General features: G+C 39.3%; 1 protein-coding gene across 2 annotated transcripts in view; it reads left to right on the forward strand.

Moving 5' to 3' along the window:
• Window positions 1-21,578, forward strand: part of COL4A4 (collagen type IV alpha 4 chain) — a 131,124-nt gene that overhangs the window by 33,439 nt on the left and 76,107 nt on the right. For both annotated transcript variants that reach the window (XM_019533048.1, XM_019533047.1), the window contains exons 5-20: window positions 2,958-3,092; window positions 5,070-5,114; window positions 5,967-6,083; window positions 8,799-8,867; window positions 9,626-9,661; window positions 9,820-9,882; window positions 10,416-10,451; window positions 10,643-10,684; window positions 12,211-12,291; window positions 13,715-13,768; window positions 15,039-15,098; window positions 15,703-15,747; window positions 17,101-17,154; window positions 17,633-17,702; window positions 19,378-19,482; window positions 20,828-20,992. In XM_019533048.1, the coding sequence (XP_019388593.1) occupies window positions 2,958-3,092; window positions 5,070-5,114; window positions 5,967-6,083; window positions 8,799-8,867; window positions 9,626-9,661; window positions 9,820-9,882; window positions 10,416-10,451; window positions 10,643-10,684; window positions 12,211-12,291; window positions 13,715-13,768; window positions 15,039-15,098; window positions 15,703-15,747; window positions 17,101-17,154; window positions 17,633-17,702; window positions 19,378-19,482; window positions 20,828-20,992 (1,177 nt within the window). The remainder of the gene's footprint in view (window positions 1-2,957; window positions 3,093-5,069; window positions 5,115-5,966; window positions 6,084-8,798; window positions 8,868-9,625; window positions 9,662-9,819; window positions 9,883-10,415; window positions 10,452-10,642; window positions 10,685-12,210; window positions 12,292-13,714; window positions 13,769-15,038; window positions 15,099-15,702; window positions 15,748-17,100; window positions 17,155-17,632; window positions 17,703-19,377; window positions 19,483-20,827; window positions 20,993-21,578) is intronic.

A 21,578-nucleotide genomic window follows, 5' to 3' on the forward strand; every position in this document is an offset into this window, starting at 1 on the left:
GGCTCCAAGCCTGGGGATTTTTAAAAGGAAGTTAGATGAGCACCTTGCCGGGGTCATCTGACCCCGGTGCTCTTTCCTGCTCAGGCAGGGGGTCGGACTAGATGATCTACCTAGGTCCCTTCCGACTCTAGCTACTATGAAACTATGAAACTATGTGCAGAATATATAAACTAGAAAAAGTCATAATAGTACAATGATGACTGTGAAAGAAAGCAAGAAGAAACCACTAAGGCCTACTAATTTTTGTAACATCTCTTTGGCTAGGGACAGACATTCAAAAAGCCTGAGCCTGAATTGATTCAATCTTTGCAGGTTAGTCTAAACTGGCTAGGCTAAATCAGTTTTGTAACTGGACAGACATCCTGGAAATGCAGGCACGTGCCTGCAGTGGTTCAGGGTAGAAGCTGGAGGGCACTAAAGCAGCCCTCCCTTCCCTTGCACAGAACTGAGCTGATGGGAGTGAGGCATGGCCAGGCCCCAGTAAGTTGTTCTGATTAGCTCAGCTGGGAATTGATAACAGTATTTATCATCCCATTAAGAAAACAACAGAGGGACATTACCACCTACTTGTTGATTCTGCCTGTTGATTCAGCACAGACTGTCACCAGCATGTAGTCTGGTAGCTAATGGACAGACACCTCTCTGCAAGGGAGAGGGGATGGGGGAATTCCTACTTAGCAGGGAGTGGTGAGGGGGGAGTGGGGGAACAGCCCACAGTCTCTGGAGCTGCAGCCAGGGAGCAGAGGGAAGGGCCCAGCTCTGCTGTTGAGCAGAGAGTGCCGCCCAGGCAAGAGAATATGCCAGGATGCTAAGGGAGTCCATTCATCTTAAATCAGCAAGGGGTCTGGGACAGACATTGCATAAATCAGTTTGAGTCAAATCAGTTAAGTCTGATACTACATTCAACCAGGTTTATTTCAAACTGGTTTCAACCATTTTCAAACAGGTTTATGTGATCGGAACATCTGTTGTTACAGGTTTAAACCAGTTTCTAATCACTTAAATTGGTTTTAAATTCTAATCACTTTTAAATTGGTTTATGTGTAATGTCTGTTCCTAGCCTTTGACTATGCTCATCACTCCTGTGAGACCTAAAACATGGTGCTTACATGATTCTAAACCATTCAGAAAGTAGAATAAAAGAAGTATAACCCTCAATGCTTATCATTTTTGCCAGCATCTCATAGAAGATATTGGAGACCTGGTAAAGGTACAAGTAACAAATAAACAAGTATGCCTTTTGAAATTAAACTCTTTTCTCATGGAGGAGAAATGCAGAGGACAAGTTTTCAGTCTTTACAGCAAGGTCTTTTGAACTATGAGAAGGCCAAAAAGGTTTATATCACTTTCACAAACAAAAAAAAGTCATTTTTCTAAGCTCAGCAATGCAGCGTAGCTTCTGACTTGTTTGCAGCTCTCCTGATTTTTTAACTGACCTCGCAGTGAGCAGCAGACATCTCAGAAAGAGAAATGTTGGAAGCAAGTTAAATTTGGATTGGATTTTAAAAAAGTCTTTCAATCTTTATTATAGTGATTAGTCATTATTGTGATACTGGCTAGATCAGTTTCAGAGGAACAGAATAAATCTTATGTTAAATTTCTGATCAGTTTTTTTTTGTTTGGCAATGTCATACCTGGTACAGTTTTAACTCCTAAGATGATTCGTAGCCAAAAGTGAAAAAACTTGTTCTTCAGTACTGTTTCTAGCCCTCCCCTGGTGGCCTACACACTAAGGTAGACTGGATAAACTATGGTCTTTTTAGGGTGTGATGTGTAGATTTACACTTGTTCTCCCCACGTTGCAGAGCAGAGTGGAGGATGTTTAGTATTTCCCATGCTTCTGGGCCTTACTGGTTACCACGTGGGGCTGGGAAGGAATTTTTTCCCTTCTTGTTGCTACATGTGTTGTAAGGTTTTGGGGAGTTTTTTACACCTTCTTTCAAAGCATTCAGTGTTGACTACAGGCAAGGTTCTGTATTTTGACTGAAGTGTGCAGACGACTAGGGATCTTGCCCATTTCCTCAGGGTCAGACTGATCGTCACATTTGGAGTCAGGAAGAAATTTTACCCCATGGTCAGATTGGTATAGGCTGTGGGTATTTTTGCCTTCTCTTGTACTGGGGGGCATTGACTTCTTCCTTGGATATCTCAAGTACTTTTTAAAAATCCAAGTAGAAGCAGGATACTGACCAGCATGTCCTTCTGTTTCACCTGTGGCATCTCGTAAATTTGTGCCTTGTAAATTTGGGATAGACTTCATTGTATAGTTTTACTAATAGGTTAGACAAGGATCTGTATGACATGGTTTGGAAGGGGGTGATCCTGCCTCAGGCATGGGGTTGGACTATACGATTCTATGTTTTCAGGTTTTTTACTTTGTGCATTTGTCAGCAATTCATATATTTCTACTGTTTCTCCTGTGTAGTCAGGCAGTTTCTACCTTGCTGTAAAGAACCTTAGAAACATCAACAGAAGATTAAAAAAGAACAGATGATGCCCTTTATAGGATATTTTAAAGAAAATCCCAACTATTCCATTTACATTTACACGATTCGCTTTACAGAAATAGACTTCTTAATTATAAAACTGTTCAAACATGCCTAGTGGGATAAGAATCTAATATCAGGTTATCAGTCTCATGCCCCATTAATACTTCTAAACTTTCTTTTATCTACCTATACAGACATTCAAAAGCTACAAAAAGCAGCCAATGTTCTAGTGCATATCACAGTAATTAAAACACCAGTAGGGCTTAGTCTTTGAAGTAAAGTGACTATCAAATAATTTTTCAGAGTCATTGAGATGTACAGAGAGTATATGGTATCCCTAAACTTCCATTTTATACATAATACAAATCTGTTTGCCCCAGCATCTTCTCCTATAACTCTTGGAGGAGGTTTACTGTGTTTATTTAGGTATTGTACTACATCCAAATAACATCTTCGGTTTCATTTCAGGGTCAACCTGGTGAATTAGGGTCTCAGGGTCCAATTGGGCCTTTGGGGCTTACAGGACCAGTTGGTTTGCCAGGAGAAAAGGGACAGAGAGGTGAGAATGGGCTGCTTGGGCCAGCTGGAGAAAAAGGTGATAAGGTAAGAAATACTCTAGGGAGCTCATTTTCAATATTTACAGTATGTTGCAAAATACCACCAACTGGAATGATAAAAACCAGTACTGAATGTTTAAGTTATATTAACAAACTTATGTCACCTCTCAAGCAAAATTTTCATCCAATTCACTTGTAGTTTTGCCTGAAGTTTAGTTCTAGGTTATTAAATTAATGCTGTTGGGGAGAAAAGGGAAAATCTTCTTTACTGTTAGGATGGAAAAGCAGTGGAACAGGCTGCCTAGGGAAGTTGTAGAGTCTGCTTTATTGGGGGTTTTTTTTCTTTTTTTTTTGTAAGGTACTGGGCAGGGCTGCTTCAGAAGTAGCATTCTGGCATTTGTGCAAGGGGTTAGCCTAGATGACCTTTGAGGTCCTTTCAAACCCTATGTTTCAGTGAAAGGGATTAGGTCCTTGATGTGTCCCACATAACTCTTATTAACACTAAAAGAGTTAATGTTCCATGGGGATGATACTGTACAAGAGATGTACAGTATCATAATTGGTTATGGTAAGTGATACCATCATAAACACCGCCTTTTGTCAGTAAGTCATTTTTCAAAGTCCTTCAGTCCTTGGTCTTGACTCTTGACATTTTCTTCTGGCTTTAATTGATTAAATTATGTTGGCTTTATTGGAGCTTTATATAATTGAGCCCAATAGAAGATCTGAATTTCGCTACTTGTGATATACAGAACCTGAACCTGTTCCTTCTAGAATCACTGAAAGTCCTTGACTTCATGGGGAACAGACACAGACTTATGATATGACATGGAGTATTATATAGCCAAATTCCTCTTCTATACAATTCCATAAGCCTCAATGAGTTAATCTGGTCTTACAAATTTGATGTTGTCCTCCAGTACCATCTAAGGTATGCATGGCTATTGGCAATAGTTCTTTCAGTTACATTTGCCAAACAAGCTCATGTTGAATTTGCCCACATTTTATCAGATGTTTACCTTACTGTGTGGAGATGTTAGGCCCTCACTACACTTTACATTTATCCCATGATTAAGGTGTTAATTGGGGTATACCTGGACAGGGTGCTATAGATGCACCCAATTTAAGGCACCATAAGATGGGAAACAAGCCATAAAAATGTTCCACATATTACGTAGAACATTTTTATGGCTGATTTATATAGCACCTTAAATTTAAATGTGGCCAGGGCTGACAATCAATCAGCCAACAGGCCCTGGGATCCAGACTGCACTTGGGTATAGAATGGCCCCGGGGCCAACAGTCAGCTGACTGAGGGCCTGGGCTTGAGGCTGACAAGGGAGGGGAAGGCAGGTTGGTGGGTGGAGAGTCAAAGGGCTTTCTGTGGGAATTTTAAACCCCATATCCAGCAGCTCTGGCTAAGGTGCTGGACACAGGTTTAAAAATCCCCAATAGGAAAACTCCTTTATCCCCTCCCTTTGATTCCCTGTTCCTGGGAGCTCAGCCAGAGCTTTTGACAGTCAGTGTCTGCTCAGATAGCCCTGGGTAAACCATACTCTGGGCTGTCAGCTGATTTTCAGCCCTGGCTCCAGGAGTGCATGGGGGGACTCAGGATGAGCCCACCATGGTCTGGGGCTGGGACTGACAATTAGCTGATTGTCCACCTTGGCCCCAGACCTCACAGGAGCTGGTTCAAATCTCCAGTGCAGTCCTGGGGCTGGAGGTGACAGTCATCTGATTGTTGAAGGACAGATAGGTGAGGCAGCCTAACTTGCTAGTGCAGGAGGAACCAAGAATTATGATCCTGGGCTTCCTTTGCCCTGGCAAGTAGTACTGGCACAATTTGGATTTGATCCTTGATCCCAAAATTGTTCATTCTGCCATGCATATGTGCCAGGGGCCTTAGAGTCATGTTTCAAATGTGGCAACTTACAACATCAGTTTGCAATATCACAGCTTTTTGATGTTCACTGCTTTTAAGAGTTAAGGACTTTAACAGGTTTTTTTAATGCCCCATTTTTAGGGCCCCACAGGAGTCCCAGGCTTTCCTGGTTTAGATGGCCTGCCTGTAAGTTTACTTTTTCTGTATACACATTACAATTAATCTAAAACCAATATTTTAACAGAATGCTTTACTAAACTTGATATAATACACTTCTTATCTATTGTTATTGCATCCTCCAAAGAATCACTTATTTGGTAAACCTGTAAAGAACAAGATGAACTATTATGACATTTATTATGGATAATAGTACTCCACACATATTTAGGACTCCACATATTTTTCAAATCATAATACAAACAAGGTAATTAGAATTAACAGCACCTCTCTCAGATAAGTATATACTATTAGGTCTATTTTACAGAAAAGAGATAAAAAGCAGAGCAGTAACTGAGACCTGCACAAATCCAAGCAGCAAGCAGGGGTAAAAAGCAGAAGTTCCTGTTTCTAGGTTTTGTATATTTGTCTCAATGTATTTTGAAACTAGCAAAAGGGGTTCTGAATTACTTTATCCTTTCTGCTGAAAAAAAAACCTGATCCTTGTTCTGCATGTCTTAGTCAGATAAAAATTCCACTGAAACAAGTCCGAGTTTTGCTAGAATAAGAACTGCAGAATTGCATCCTTCAGAATTAAGGTGCAGCTAGTCACAACTTTGTGCACAAATGGTCTTACATAAATGCCAGGGTTTCTACTATGAAACTGGTGAAAAGACATGGCATGTACTTGGGCTCGATTCTATATTTCTTGTTGTATGCAGGAAAAATCACAGTTGGCCCTTTTCTGGTGTAAGGAATATATAATTGAAGCTTAGATGAGTGGTCCTCTGCCACAATCTGGGATTACCAGTTTGTACAGTATGAAAACCTGTACTTTAATAATAAGGTAATGTACTTACATATAAATTAAACTCTCTGTAGGGGTTACTTGGAGTTGGAGGACCTAGGGGCAAACCTGGCTTGGATGGTTCCAATGGTTCAAGAGGAGATCCGGGATTTCCAGGGGGGAAAGGATATATTGGACCTAGAGGCCCACCTGTAAGTTATAATATTTTATTAATTGTGTATTTATACTTTCTCTTCTGCCAACACATTTTAAAATTAGAGGCATTGGTTTTGTGGCACTGGGTGCCTGAGTTCATATCTTGATTTAGGGTCTGTTACCATACCACATCTTGTGTCATTGTTAATAAACGTGATTGTGCGCTGGGCAATCTGTGCCTTTCAAGGCCAGGTTTTGGTAAAGTATGAAATTAAGGTTGTTATTCCTTAATGTGTGTTTATCCACAATACAAGTAGCCAAATTCTGCTCTCATTCACATGGTGTACATCTTGAATAACCACACTCATGGAATTACTCCAGAATTACAGTGATGCTATCAAGAGGAGAATTTGTTCAAAACCACTACACAATTTGTTAACGTTTGGAATCTTGAACTGTAATAGCTGGAATGATATCAGGAGGGTATGGTATGAAGTGGAAGTTTCAATGGGCCTAGATTCTGTTAGCTTTAAAATGAAGTTTTTAGTAGTTGATCATAGCCATTGTAAAATTAAGACGGTCTGTGGTGTAACAGCTACCCAGCATTATGGACTGGAGTTGTGTCTGCTCATTTTGTAGAGCAGGGTGCCTGCCACAGAAACACCTTCATGAATGCCCTGTGCACCCACCTCGTAGTAAACCACAGTCTGGTTCAGTGGCATTACTATTTTTAAATTTAAATATTTAAAATTACCTCTCAGATTTTAGCTTTTCTGTCTTAAAGAAGAAAGTATATTAACATTATTCAAATATTGAGGTTTCTGAATGAAGATCAAATCTCAACGTTAGCTGCTTACGTGATGTAAACTGAGATAGCTTCAGTGACTCCACTGGAAAGATGCAGGATTACACCACTTGTGAATCTGGCCCACAATTGACCTTCTGCAGGACCAAGTTTTCACTTGGAATGATCAGTAACTTGTAAAGATTTTGAAGAGCTGTTCTAATGCTTTCAAAATGAAACTATATATGAAATGAAACAATAGAAATTCTGGATCTTGTGCTACATTTTGACACATATCTGAAGCAAAAATATGTACTGAATCAGGCCTTAGAGGAAAACAAACAATATTCAAAGAATAAGGCAAAGTGATAAACCTGATCAAAACACATTCATGAAGAAATCCTGTATTTATGTTTGCACAATTGCTTTAAGCTGCAATATGCTATCAACGCAGTTGATAAAAAAAAGTAATAGATTGGACTACGGCTCCTTTATACTTTCGTGACTTCTCTTCAGCCTGGGAAATCATTCACTATAAGAGTTTCACATGTAAGAAGTTGGTGGATAACACACACACAAACCCAAAACCAAACCCAAGATTTGACATAAATTATAACCCGTATGCAGCTGGCTCAGTGAACAAAGGCATTAATGAATCTATTACTTGCAGTCCATAAAATAACTTAAATAACAGAGACAAAGCTTGGATTCGAACTAAAACATCAATATTCATGAATTTGGTTTTTCAAGAAAACAAAATGGAGTCTCCTCAAATAATTATCTCCTTGTGTACAGTGTCACTCCAGGGTCTGTGTAGACATTGGCTCACCTGTTTACAGATTGATTTGCTGCACCAAATACTGTTCCGATTACCTAGTACCAGCATCACAATGGACTGTTAATGTCTTTATGTTACTTTCTGTTTATAAACGTTTCCTGTATCATTTAGTATATATACATAAAATAGTATGTAACTTATTTTAGATGCATTCTTCATGCTTCAGTTTTATATTATTTAGGGCCCTGCTACTAATTCAAATTAAAGCTGGATAGAAACCAGCTACAGAGTTGTTACACATTTTCAAGCACTAACTTTATAACTAGTTGACTCTTTTTATAGCTAGATAGTTATTTTCATTGTCTGATAATTGCTTTGCATATGTGGCCTGTCTACATGTATTGAGAGACTGACCAGCTAATTGAGCAATGTATGCAACATGTAGCAGGGAGCATATTATATTATTGGGATTTTTTATATTATTTAATAGTAGCTATCTTACTATTACCTAGTGTTATAATATCTATTACCCTTGCTTGAGAAATTTATAAGGAACAAGATTCATTTAATAAGAACGTATCTTCCTGTAAAAAGAAATCAAATACGAAATTTGTCAAGAGACATGGCTGCAGCAAAGGTAGCTAGATACATGTTTCACTGAGACTTCCAGTGCAGCCTCTCTTTGACCTGTTATCTACATCCTGTCTGCTGCAGCTCCCTCTAGCTATAGGCAGCTGTTCAGCTTATTACAGCATTTAAGTGATAAGTACTTTTCCCATTCAGCTCTCTAAGCTGTGAAGGATCAGTGTAAGACTACAATGCTGTGGTTCACTAAGTACAGTTACTGGGGATTTGAGTTCCATGTAGTCTGTGGACACAGGTATGTTGGCTCCTTTAAAGTTCATAACAAAACTCTCATGGACTTTAACTGGGATAGGATTCCACCCAGGGTGTTTTTTGATTTCTCATGAGGAAAAAGTTAAGAATAAGTGCCACAGCATATATCTATTCATGTGGTTTGTAACCAGTGTACCAGTCAAAATTAAATATGGTTGGGATATGCAGAGAGCATTGATGTAATCAAAGCTAAGAAATTAATCAGTGAAATTCTACTGTGTCAGTAAACAGATTGTATAATACGATATATTGTTACATCTTACTCCAGAACATAATCTCATTTTTTATTTTAATTTTTGATGAATTATTCAGGGCTATCCTGGGCAAAAAGGAGAAAAAGGAATGTCTGTGTATGTTTCACATTTCAGGAGAGGTGATCCAGTAAGTATATTGTTGTGGAAATAATTGTAACATGCAGGAAAACATGTATAGTGATTAAAATTGTTCTAATCGCTCCTCATTGTTTTGAGAAGCACATTATACTTGGTCTCTTTTTTAATAAGGAATGTAAATGAAAATATAGATAGATAGCACGGTACAGATTAAGATTTTAAAGCCATCAAAGTCAGGAAGTTCCAACAGCTATAAGTTGCTTATATGCTGTTGATAGCTATAAGATGTTGGGGGTCAAAGTTTAATATTAAATATTAAATTCACATTTAACAATAAATTGCAAATTCTACAAATTTTGGGCGGCTGCTTTGTTTAATATTGAATCTGAAAATATGTGATCAACTTATATGCAGGTTTAATATATAATCAGAGAATTACTGTAATTTTGATTATGTATTACTTTTTTTGAGTTGTACTTACAAGATCTTTGGGTGCACACATATCTGAAGTCATCTGTTTTGGTTTTTTTCCCCTTAAAACACTAAAAATTAGAAAATATTAGAAAATCAATTTTGCATATGGTTTGGAAGTTACTTATACTACCTATGTATAAGTCTATATTTGGAAGTTTATCTCAGTGCTAAATTTCTTTTTTCAGTCAAAACCTTAACGGTATTGAAATTATTTTTCTATTCAGTGAAATCATCTATTGATCATAAAACAAGGATATAGCAAGTAGTCTTGAAAAGCAAATGCAAGAAAGCAGAAGTGTGATTCTTTACTTACCAAAATGTTTGCAATTACAGGGAGACAGAGGTGATCCAGGAGCCCCTGGTGTGCCTGTAAGTACCTTCTACCACTTAAAGATATATTTTTTGTTTTGGGGTTTTTTTTAATTTGATTTGGTTTTGGTTTGGTTTGCCAGGAAAGTTTGTTTTGGGGAGAAGTCAAGATATTGGGGGTTTCACAAACAAATTCACCTTTTGGTCTTTTTCCTCAGGGATCTAGGGGTGCAAGGGGAGCAGTGGGCCCACATGGATATCACGGCCAGCCAGGCTTGCAGGTAAGAGTGACAGTTATGCAGCATTGTATTTTGAAGGTATATATAAGCGATTGTCCATTTATCTAAAAGCTCACCCAGATGTATATTCAAGTCGAGCCATTTCTTATGAGGAAATTCACTAAAAGTGCTAGATTCTGCTTACTGCTTACATAAACCTGCAGTGTAGGAATGAGGGCAAAACTTGTGTGCATGTGAGTCATGTCATGGCAGAATTCCAGCTCAGGGCCACAGAGGAACGCTGCCAATGCTCTCTCCCTACTCCCCTCCCACGGATTCACATGAGGCCTGGGGGGGAGGCAGGGAAGTGGTGGAGCCAATGCTCATTTCACTAATTGACCAGTACAGCTTACCTGGAAAGAGAAGGCTGAGGAAATAGGACCCCAAGGGAGGTGAGCCAGCAGGAACATGCCCTAAGTGTATGCTGGGAAAAATCCTGCTTCCAGGTGTTATCCCTGGGAAGGGGCAACTTTGGAACATTTTCCAAGCTTTGGCTTCAAATCAGAATATTAACTTTTCTAAATCTTTCTTTAAAGGGTGCTCCAGGCCACCCTGGTTTGCCAGGTGAACAGGTGGGCATTTTTTTAATTGAGTTTGTACAGTCTCAGTGAAATATATATTTATTCTAAACTTTAAAATGTTGTTTATGATTATTTCTGTTAGCAAAGTTTTCAAAAAAATGTCTTTTAATTGAATTATTATGCATGCATTTTCCTGGTTGTCTTCACTTTGCATGCATATTTTTGCTTTTTTTTTCTATCAGGGAAATCCAGGCATTGGAGTCGATGGACAGAAAGGGGAATTGGTGAGCAAACAAATAATGGCATGAAGAGTGGCTTCACTGTAGGACTAACTATAGACTTTTATTAGCCAAGTAGAATCCAGCATAACTCAGATCTTATCAAAAGATAAAACCTCAGGGAGTTTTTACTTTTAGTGCCTTTCAAAAGGCAGTTACTTTAACTACTATTGCTTTCTCTAAGAAAGCAGTTATCCGCACCTGGCCTAGCCTAATACTAGTACTTGCTTACTGATTGCATGTTGAACATTTTGATGTATGCAAGCTTAAGGACGTGTCACCCATATATTAGACCTATGTTAGGTCTACGACTTGTTCCTATCTGTATGGTGTTTCAGATACCAACCACACTTGAGGCCCACAACCCTCATGGACCATAGTGTGTGATAACCTCATGCTGCCACTGAAGGGAAAATAATATCAGATCCTGAGTTACTACATTTAACGTGAAAGGGATTCTCTTTGATAAACTGGGCACAGAAATTAGATGTATTTATGGGGTTAGGGTTTTTAAAAAAATATTGAACATTTGATGTGGAACTTTTACTTGGACTAATTGGTACTGTCATTCAATAGTGCTAATTAGCCTATGTTGAACAACTACAGATTTAGCAGACAGCCTATGCAGAGCAGCACTGCATGCTTGATAGCACTCCTGCAAGTCATGGGGGACTTGACCCCTCAGGCTATGTTCATACCTTACTTCCCTACTTCTCAGAGTCTTCCCTTTTTTAGATATACCTTCATTTCTGGAGCTAAATGAAGTGGGCAGCTTGGAAATAAAGAGGGATTTTCCTTAGGTCAAACAAGAAGAAGTGCAGCTCTACTGAGCAGAATTGTTTTTCCTGAAAGAAGACAATGAGTGAGCAAAAGAAGCCCTGAAGGCCTGTCTTCCCCTGAGTCAGACAACATGTGCATTTGGTACAAGTCTCCTAAGGGCTGAAGAACAGTCCCTTAAGAAATAAAAGTCTTGCTCTCCACCATCTGTGTTTCCATACTCCTACCAGCCAGTTGATTCACCTGCATTGGTACATGGGCTCCATTACACCCAACTCAGACCTGCCATTCTGGGTTTAATGGCATTTTGTATTCATGTAGCAGTCAATCCCAAGACCACAGTCCTAGAAAAGACTTTTATCTCATTTAAGCAAAAGAAGCATGTTAACTAATGGGAGCAGGAACCAGTCTTAAAGGGCTTTCTTTTGTTTACTTACATTATTTAATCACAAGATCATTTTCATGAGTGGCAGGAAAAAAAGAAAAGAAAGGGGTAGAAATCTCTCTTTATCTTTCCTTCAGCTGTTCTGTAATATTGAGTAGGTATAAAGAGATTTATCTTCCTTCTTTCAAAAGTTTGCAAATATATGGACAGGCCTCATTGCAAAGTCCTGTTTACCTACAGGTAAGAGTAGAAAGCATTTGTTCAATGAGTGTAAAAATATGTTAGTGCTGTAAATATAAATAGGTATCCCAGCTTCTTACTGAGTTGGCTTGGTGAACAGGATGGCTGGTTGTTTCTCTGACTCTTATAGGGTGATGTTGGATCTCCTGGACCTCCAGGACAGCCACTGTTAGTTGGCCCTCCAGGTGCCATACTGATGAAAGGAGAAAAGGTGTGTAAATGAAAATCCACTTGTTTGTATAATTATATTCAGAATATCCATTCATTGCAAGCACTATCCTATTACAAACTTTTGATATGGATTGCATAATAAAATAAGTACATTTGCTTTATGGTGTGATATCCTAACATCATCAGTAGAAATCCTGTTATCTAGCACCTTAGCTTCAGGCAGACAGGAGCCAGGTCAGAGTCTGCTGTAGTGCATTTCCGCCCATATGTGTGGGACTGTCCTATTTCCCCTTCTTCTTACCCTTCACTATTAAAGGGCTCTTTTTTATTTACCTGTGCTCTTTAATGAGGTTATTCCCACTTCTGTATTCTGTACTTCACCACTGAAAAACTACAGTCCTGTTTGAAATCTGGGCTGAGTTTGTACTCATTATCATAAACTTGTTAAAAGATTGAGCCATCTCAAACAAGGCATCAACTGTGACACTGACTCTTTCCTAACAACTCACAGTAGTCCATTTAGAACTTCTGTATTTAGTCCGTTATCCTTTTTGGGAGGTATTGGTTTTCTTCAACAACCCTCAAACTCAGCTGAAGTTCTGTTGAAATATCAGCAACCTGGCTCACTGAATTACATATGGAAATACATATGGTCCTAGCATTGATTTTTGAATATGAAATCATCTTCTTAATTACAATAATTCTTCCATGACAGACCTGCTATAACCATAACTGTAGTCAAAATGGATAGAGTAAACCTAGTAACAGGGTTATGGACTGTTTTCTGCTGTAAATCCTAAGGCATTTAAAATATGGTGCTCTACAAAGCAATTGTAAAAATTACATTGTGGAATCCTGTATTACATTCTCAGCAATTCTCAGGCTCACTCAATATACAAATGAAAAGATAAATCTAACTGCCTGTTCTGCAGACTCCATGTGGGCGAGCTCTGATACAGACCGACTCTTTGGGCCAAATTCATCCATGGCTGCATCTTATTTTATTGATTCATTCCATTTATATGCCACCCTTCCCAAAAAAGATTCTGGGCAACTTATTGAGGGTAGTAGTGTTATTAGACTTTTATCCTACAAACATTTAGGCATACATATTGTATTTAAATCAGTAGGACTACTGGTGTGTATTTGCGGGTTCAAGGCTTTAGTTAACAGTTCTTTTGACTGTGAGAGAAGGCATAGGACTCATCTTATTAACCATTGCTTTGTTGATTCTGCAATATTAATTGGAATAAAGGGAAATATATCAATTCTGTCACTAACCTAAGCTTCTGTGACAGGACACACACAAGGAGAAATCCTAATGAGTAAGAAGGTGCTGTTCTTTCATTGGTTTTACTCAGAATAATGTGTCAAAGAGTTATAATAAGGCTATTATTACTATACACTATGTCAAAGTGTGTTTTTCATATGAAAATGAACAGCTTCTACATATTTATATTTAGGGTCAAAAAGGAATGCCTGGAGTGATAGGTTCTAATGGATTGCGGGGACCAAAAGTAAGTATGAAAGAAAGCACGTATTTTATCATGCTTTGTTCCATTTTCTGTATGATGCTCTCAACAGAGTTATCTTAGATTTTTTGTTATTGAAAAAAAACTTTATGAGAGAATGACCTGAGAAATAATATAGTATTTATACCACTGAATTTAAATACCACCTACATGAAAATGGAAATTCTTATGAATCCTCTGGAAAAATCTCTCTTGTAAAATTCCTTTTATAACTGACTGTCAGATGCTACCCCTCATGAAAAGTTCAATCTTATTTCCTTTAAGAAGGTGGCATTTTGGTGAGTAGTAGTAGTCAGCAGCAACCTTTGATATTTCTGGATTGTGGGGTATGCATGAGAGGTCACCAGAACCTTCAACGCATATACCTAGACAGTTGTATTGGAAGTGGATGCTGCTCAGACCTTCCATCCCCACCTTTAGACCATTGAGACAGTATCCAAAGGCCAGACTGAGTCCAGACATTCAGTGCCTGAATGGCTGTAGTTAAATGCACATCTGGGAATCTAATTCAGTCTACCACTGAACTGAATTAGGCTTCTAATGAGCAGGGCTTTGAAAAAAAAAAGAATCAGAGGTTCAGGCAATCCATTACCAAGCAACGGAGTAGACAGGACAGTATGCTCCACGTTCACCTCTGTCAGCTCTTGCACACCTGTGGCTCCTCCAGCAGTTTGTTCTGCCTTCAAAAGAGTTCCATGCTTCTATGCAGTAACAGCCAGGAGAGGAACTGGCATCATGAATTCCAGCTAGGTTTTCTAAAAATTAATCCAGGCTATGGGATTGCCTGGATGGAGAGGCAGTCAGGCTCTTTTGTGGGAAAAGGAAGGGTTTCATAGTAAGAGAATATGGTGAAAAAGTGTTTGTGTATGCGTTTGTTGCTTGTTATCCTTTAAACAGTAGCATAACCAATCCTCCTCTCTTTCCTGTTTATTTATAGTGAATACATGTTATAAAAAGAATTTTAATGTCAAAATATTAATTAGAACTAGACAGAACCTCTTTGAAGGCACAATAAAAAAATTAAGAAAGTAAAGTAGAGAGCAAGAGCAGTTACATCTGTCCATGGATAAATCAGGCTAAGTAGACCGTGGGCATGATGGGATGTTAAGTTATTCCAAAGTGTTTGGCCTTAACCATATCTGTAGATGAAATCCTGACCTGATTTTTAAAATGTTTTTTTGGAAAATGCACATATTGTAAACTCTGTATTTTTTTTGAGTAATCTATGTAAACAAAGTGTTTTAAATGGTAATAGGGTACACCTGGAATTGGGGAAAAAGGGGAGAAAGGAATTCCTGGAGTCCCTGGAATAAGGGTAAGGAAGTTTCAGAAAAAAACACTTCAATTGTTCACAATTAGTTTATAAGATACTTGGGAGTTAAATATTCAAGAACATTTCAACTAGGATTTGTAGTTGGTTTAAACTAATATTAATTATTTTGCATGTAGAATATTTTGGTTCATAGAACAGGGTAGTCAAGTGTCCCAGGATCAAACCTAAACCCATTATGAATTTTATGCCTTCTCAAAACAACATAGTTAGGATTTGATCTGGTAAACATTTACTTCTGGACAAAACAGTTGCTACTCTGAATAGTACCGTTAAATGGATGAAGTTACAATAGTAAGCATTAGCAGAACTCTGCACTTGATTTATATAATCTTTCCAAGGCACATTTTTGATGCAGTATGGCAAAAATTAGAATCAAGCCCTATTTAATTTGCCTTTTTCTAGGATTTAAGGTTATATCCATCTCTATTAAAATTATTTATAAATAGTGGGGGTAGTAGGTGTTGTGGAATATTATAGCAAATCAATTGTTTGTCAACAGAAATATACATAAGAAAGACTGCTACAAATGAAAAAAGTACTTAAAGTACTTGGACAATTTTTATTGCTTTCTACTTGCTTTCAGTAGGGTTTCCCTGGTTCTCCTGGATCTCAAGGTTCCATAGGAAGAAAGGTAGGAAAATATACAATAAAAAAATGTGCCCTGATAGGGCAGATGTGTTGCTAATTCACTTTCCACATAGTTTATTTTTACACTTTCATAGTTTCAAAGGTCGGAAGGCACCTGAACATATCAAGTCCAACCCCCTGCCCTGGGCAGGAACGAGTGCTGGGATCTTAATCCAGCCAGATATCTATTCAACCTTCTCTTGAAGACCCCCAAGGGAGGGGAGAGGACCACCTCCCTTGGGAGCCCATTCCAGAGCCCGGCAGCCCTAACCGTAAAGTAATGCCTCCTGATATCAAAATGAACCTACTGTCAATCAATTTGTGGCTGTTATTCCTTGTTATCCCATGTGATGCCCGGGGGGGGGGGAACAGAACCTCACCTAGAACCACTGTTCCACCCCGGTGAGTTTATAGGCAGCTACCAGATCCCCTCTCAGTCTTCTCTTGTGGAGGCTGAATAGATTCAGGCCCTTTAGTCCATCTTCATAGGGCCTGGCCTGCTGCCCCCTGACTATGCGAGTGGCCCTCCTCTGGACCATCTCCATGTTGTCCACATCCCTCTTGAAGTGCGGTGCCCAGAACTGGACACAGTACTCTGACTGTGGCCTGACCAGTGTCGCACAGAGGGGAAGGATCACCTCCCTGGACCTGTGTGTGATGCAGTTCATAGCCTTCTGACTCATGAGATACTGGTTTCTAGTACTGTCCTCTGTAAAGCTGAATTCTGAATCTGTAGCACCACAGCAAATAAAAAATGTACATTTCCTATCTCACTCCCCAGTTGTTTTATAATTCTAGTTGAGGCCATAGTTACGTTAATTGTCAATTGCACTAGTGTGTAAATAATTCACATCTGAATGTTATGCCTAATATGGTTGTTTTATCTTCATTCCCATCCTTTATCTACTGCTCCACCCAAGCACGTATTGAAGCCTTGTGGGTAAATCTGTCCATTAAACTGAAAAGGAACTAAGGTGCTACTGCCCTAATTAGAGTTGAAAGACGGATGCTTCCCATTCACTGATGGCTGTTCAATGGATCAGTCAGCAGCCAGCCAGCCAATTCTATTTAAAGTGAAAAAAAAGGAATCTGTTGACTAGCTTACTCTCTGATTCAGCCCAAAGTATCCTTGGACACTGTTCCAGTAAATAGGTGAATATCAGAAAGGTCACCTTTTGTTAAACAAAAGAGGTCCTTTAAAAATTTATATAAAGTTCTATGAGACAAACTACCAATACTGTTAAAAGATGACAGTATTGTGTGGTGTGATACAGCAGCTAATTTCTATTAAAACTTAAACTACGGAACAATCAATCAACTATGAATCAATTCATAGTTATTTTCTAATTAATTTCAGGGAAGAACAGGATTTCCTGGTGCTCCTGGCCAGCCTGGCTATTCAGGCATGAAGGTAAAAAATAAAAGCTCAACAGTGCGTGTTTTGGTCAGCTAAGATAATTCTCACAAGTATCAAGCTGGTACCCTTTCCCCTTTCAAAAATATTTAAGATCTATTCCCTCCTCAGTGTTTACAAGTGAGGACACAGAGGAAACAGCATTCATCTATGTACCTTGAGCCACTTCTTACTGTTATTTGTATAGCACCAAGGAGCCCCAAGTCATGGGGCAAGGTCCTACTGTACTAGAAGTTTACAAACATGGAACAGAAAGCTGGTTTCTGCCCCATAGCGGCTACCATCTAAGTAACCATGTGACCGTGGTGCTGTAACCTTCATCCTTCCTTGACCCATGATGTTAAAATTAGCTTTTAAGATTTTAAGGGCTGTGACAAAGTCTATCCGTTTGTAGGTACTTAGCTACCCCTTAATTATGAGCTGCTGCATTGTGCACTGGTGTTTATCAATAAACTGAATCACTGAATTCTTACAGGGAGATCGTGGAGAACAAGGGCTACCAGGCCTGCCTGTTTCTTATGGAACACCACTTTCACCTGTGAAAGGTTTCATTTGCTTTGAACTTCTGTTTCTACTGTACCCAATTACCTAATGTGTTGGAGTAGTCAATGGGCGTTGAGGGTGCTCTGCACCCGAGACCACCAAGTCCCAACTGGCCACACCCTCTTTACCTACACCTATAAATATCAGTGGTTATTGCCCAGGAGGTACGGGAAGATGGGATATGACTCTTGACATGCATTATACACAAAATACTATATTTTCATGCACAAAGTCCCTACAAATAAGACACGCACCTTGTTTTGGGAAGGCAAATTGAAGACAAAAGATTTTTCCAGAGTCATGGCTGAATGCAGGTCTCATGGAGCAGGCATGCAGTCTCTTTTTGAGCATCATTCACTCTCTCTCTTTGACCTAAAGCTTTAACCTTGTACAGCCACTGTCAGATTGGCAGCGGTTTTTGGCTGAGCAGCCAGTTTGGCAGCAGCTGGGACAAGGTTAAAACTTTAGGTGTAAAGAGACAGTGAGTGATGAGTGGGCTCTGACTTTCCTGGATGCCCGTCACAGAGCAGCTGTGGCAGCCATTTCAGCATCCCCGTGCCTCTATTTTGGCATAGAAATCAGTTTCTGTGCTTAAAACATGCACCCCAGTTTTGAAGGGATAATTTTTATGGAAAAGATGTGACTGGTTTGTGAGTAAATGCAGCAACTGTTTGCAAACCTATGTGCACACACAAGCTAACCCAGATCTGCTGACCTAGTTCTTGATTTAAGCCTATGTAGGACATAGCCATAAGAAGAAGTCCCCTATGAGTACTGGAATGGATATAAGCAGGTGAGGCTTCCTTTAATGTTGTAGAAATCTCATATATAGAGTTACTGCAGCACAGACAGTAGGCTAGGCTTCAGCTGAAGCCTGCAGCTTCATGTCTGAGACAGAAATTGTAGTCTTTTTGAAGTCAATGACAAAACTTTCTGTAGGCCAAGATTTCACCCCCATGGTTTCATTAGCTTTTAAAGCTGCATCAGATGAATATAAATTCCAAAAATTGTTTATTGTACCGTAGTGTGGTTTTATGGTGTGCAAGCTTGTAACAAATTTTAAGCTTTCGAAAGCATAATGCAATATTATCATTAGCAGCTAAAATGATCACATCTAACATGTGAATGCTATTGAAACAGAAACACTGTAACAAAGAATTAGCATACTGCATATACAGTGGGAATAAATTCTGCTCTTGTTTACACACAGCAGCTCACAGCTGAGGCCTGAATTCAACAGAGCATCTCTATTCAGTTGCCTTTTATTTGATTAATGTCAATGGACTTTCAGATCAGGTCTCAGAATGTTTATTCTTTTATATAATTTTAGACATGGGATTAAGTGGAAAATAAACTTAAAGCTGCCTGTAAATGGTAAGGGAAAAGGGCATGGCAAATAGTCTCTAGATAAGCCCTGCATCTATATTCATCCCTGTAGTATCCATTCTCTGCCACCATAACATATAGGATACTGGGCTAGATGGGCCTCTGGTCTGACCCAGTAAGACACTTATGTTCCTATAAGTAACTAAAGTCTCATCACCTTTTAAAATTTAATTAATTTATATGTAAATGATGTAATACAGACTAAAGAAAGGGGGATGTCTTTTAATTATGAAGGTTCCCAGATCATAAACATGAAAGTATTAAATCACCACTTCCTATGATTTCATATAGGTCCTAGAGGAGACCCGGGATTTCCAGGTCCTCATGGAGAAGTTGGGTCAGATGGACCAGCTGGTCCTTCAGGCCCACCAGGAAGACCAGGTGAAGATGGAGCAAGTAAGAGGCCATAGAATGGAAAGTAATCATATGTGAGCTCTATACGGTCCTTAACTGACCAGCCAGTAGAACCTGTGAGCACAAAGCCAGGGCAGTCTTTTATTATTTTAGCCTTTGCATAATTTTAGGATACAACTTGAATTTTGAGGAGGCAGTGTGAGGTTGAGTGATGAAGGATTATATGGCAGTGTGGAGAATTCCTTGGATCCTTCAGCTGCACAGTTCATATTTTCTAATGTTTGAGGTTTTTAAAAGCTGAAGATTAATTTAAACTCTTTGTCGATCTCTCTGTTTTTCTTTGCTTACAAGCATTAGTATGTCATGTATGACTTGAATTGTCTTCGACCATAAAATGGCATTGAAAAGACCTTTCAAGAGAAGAGTGTTGTATTCCTCTTCTCAACAGCCCCCCAAAGCACCTGGGAGCCAACACCATGTAGTTTGGGCTCTGTTTGCTTTGGAATGGGGTAGCATGTGAGATGGGGCCAGGCAGTGGAGGCTTTATTTTACATGGTAGGATTATTATTATGCTGGTGGAAGTATAACCTGCCAAATCAAGAACACAAATGACTCTGCTAACATAAACTTGCTCTTTGCTGTTCCTTCACATGGGATCAGTGGAATACAGTGGGATTAAACAATGGAAGCAGGAGCAAAGTGGCAGCACTAGGAAAACAGGTCCTATACAAAAGAGGGAGCTTCCAGTTCCCATGAATCCTGGAGAGCAAAAAGGCTTGAATAGCTTCAGTAGGGTTGGAGTGTTATTGTAGCTGTGATCATTCAGGAAAAGTATTGGAGGCAAGGGGTTTTTTTGATGACAGCTTTTATTGGACCCACTGTATAGTTGGGAGAGGTTTGCACGAGCTTTATGACATTAAACTGAAGAAGGGTGTCTGAAAGCTTGGCTAGCATATACAGTTGGTCCAGTAAAAGATATCACAACCAGCCCTTGCTCCTTGAATACCTCTGTCCCCTCAGCTGCCCCAAAGTCTTATGCCTCTAAAGCAGGGCTGTCCATTTTCAGTACAGGAGAAGGCCACATGCTAAGCCACACACTTAATGAGCCCTACACTGCAGGAGCAGGCCCTCCTTCCCCTCCCCTGCTGTGCAAGCTGCATGGACTGTGCCAGTGGGAGAGGTGGCTGCAGGGACCTGCATGTTGGACAGTCCTGCCCCTGGAGCTTTGAAATTTCTGCAAGCTAAACATCAGAGAATGTGATTTTCTTGCCCTCCATATGGGGGCTTTTCCACATGAAGGTCTTGTTTAGCCACTTGTTTCTTTTTCATAACTCTTAAATATTCATCATGATGCTACACTATTCTTAGTTCATTATTTTTCCTACAGGCCTTCCTGGCCTACCAGGAGTGACTGGTGCACAAGGCCATCCAGGTTTTCAAGGTGACCCTGGTCTCCCTGGAAGAGCTGAATCAAATCCAGGAAGACCAGGGGCTCCAGGCACACCAGGGTTACCAGGAGCACCAGGAAGACGTGGAGTGTCTGGAACACCTGGTAAGCTAAACAACATAAAAGGACAGAAAAAATATATTATATGAGTGAGGATCATTATGAGTAGACAGTTGGGTGTGGGGGCAGTCAATAAAAAAAGGCTAATAATAATGGTTTATCGTTTCCTTTAGGTTTTCCATATAGCAGTTCATTTGCTATTCAGAAAATGACTGAAATGCTTTTCTTGGTTTAAATCTGTTTTGTTGGTTTTATAGTAGAGGGTAGGCTTAACAATCTTTTTTTTCACCTTAAGTTCGTCCCCCAACAGAATAATTAATTGTACAACTAAAACTGTACCCCTTATCATACGAGGTAGATAAAATGTTTTTTACTGTGTTACTTGCTCATAGGAACTGTCTGTATTTCTCCCTTCGTTTCTCCCTTAAAACTATGAACTACACAACATCTGAACTTTCATCAGCAATCAGTGAGGTAATGTGGGTATTCTGGAGTCACATCAGTGTCACTACCTGGAATCAGGCCTTGCTTGCAAGTGTAGCAGCAGTTCTAACAGACAGTGAAACTAATAGCAGAAGAAGGAAAACTTTAACATAATCTGTGATGCTATCAACACTATCACTTCTTTGTT

Source organism: Crocodylus porosus, unplaced genomic scaffold (assembly GCF_001723895.1).
Source record: "Crocodylus porosus isolate Cpor-Errol unplaced genomic scaffold, CroPor_comp1, whole genome shotgun sequence".
Lineage (NCBI taxonomy): Eukaryota > Metazoa > Chordata > Crocodylia > Crocodylidae > Crocodylus > Crocodylus porosus.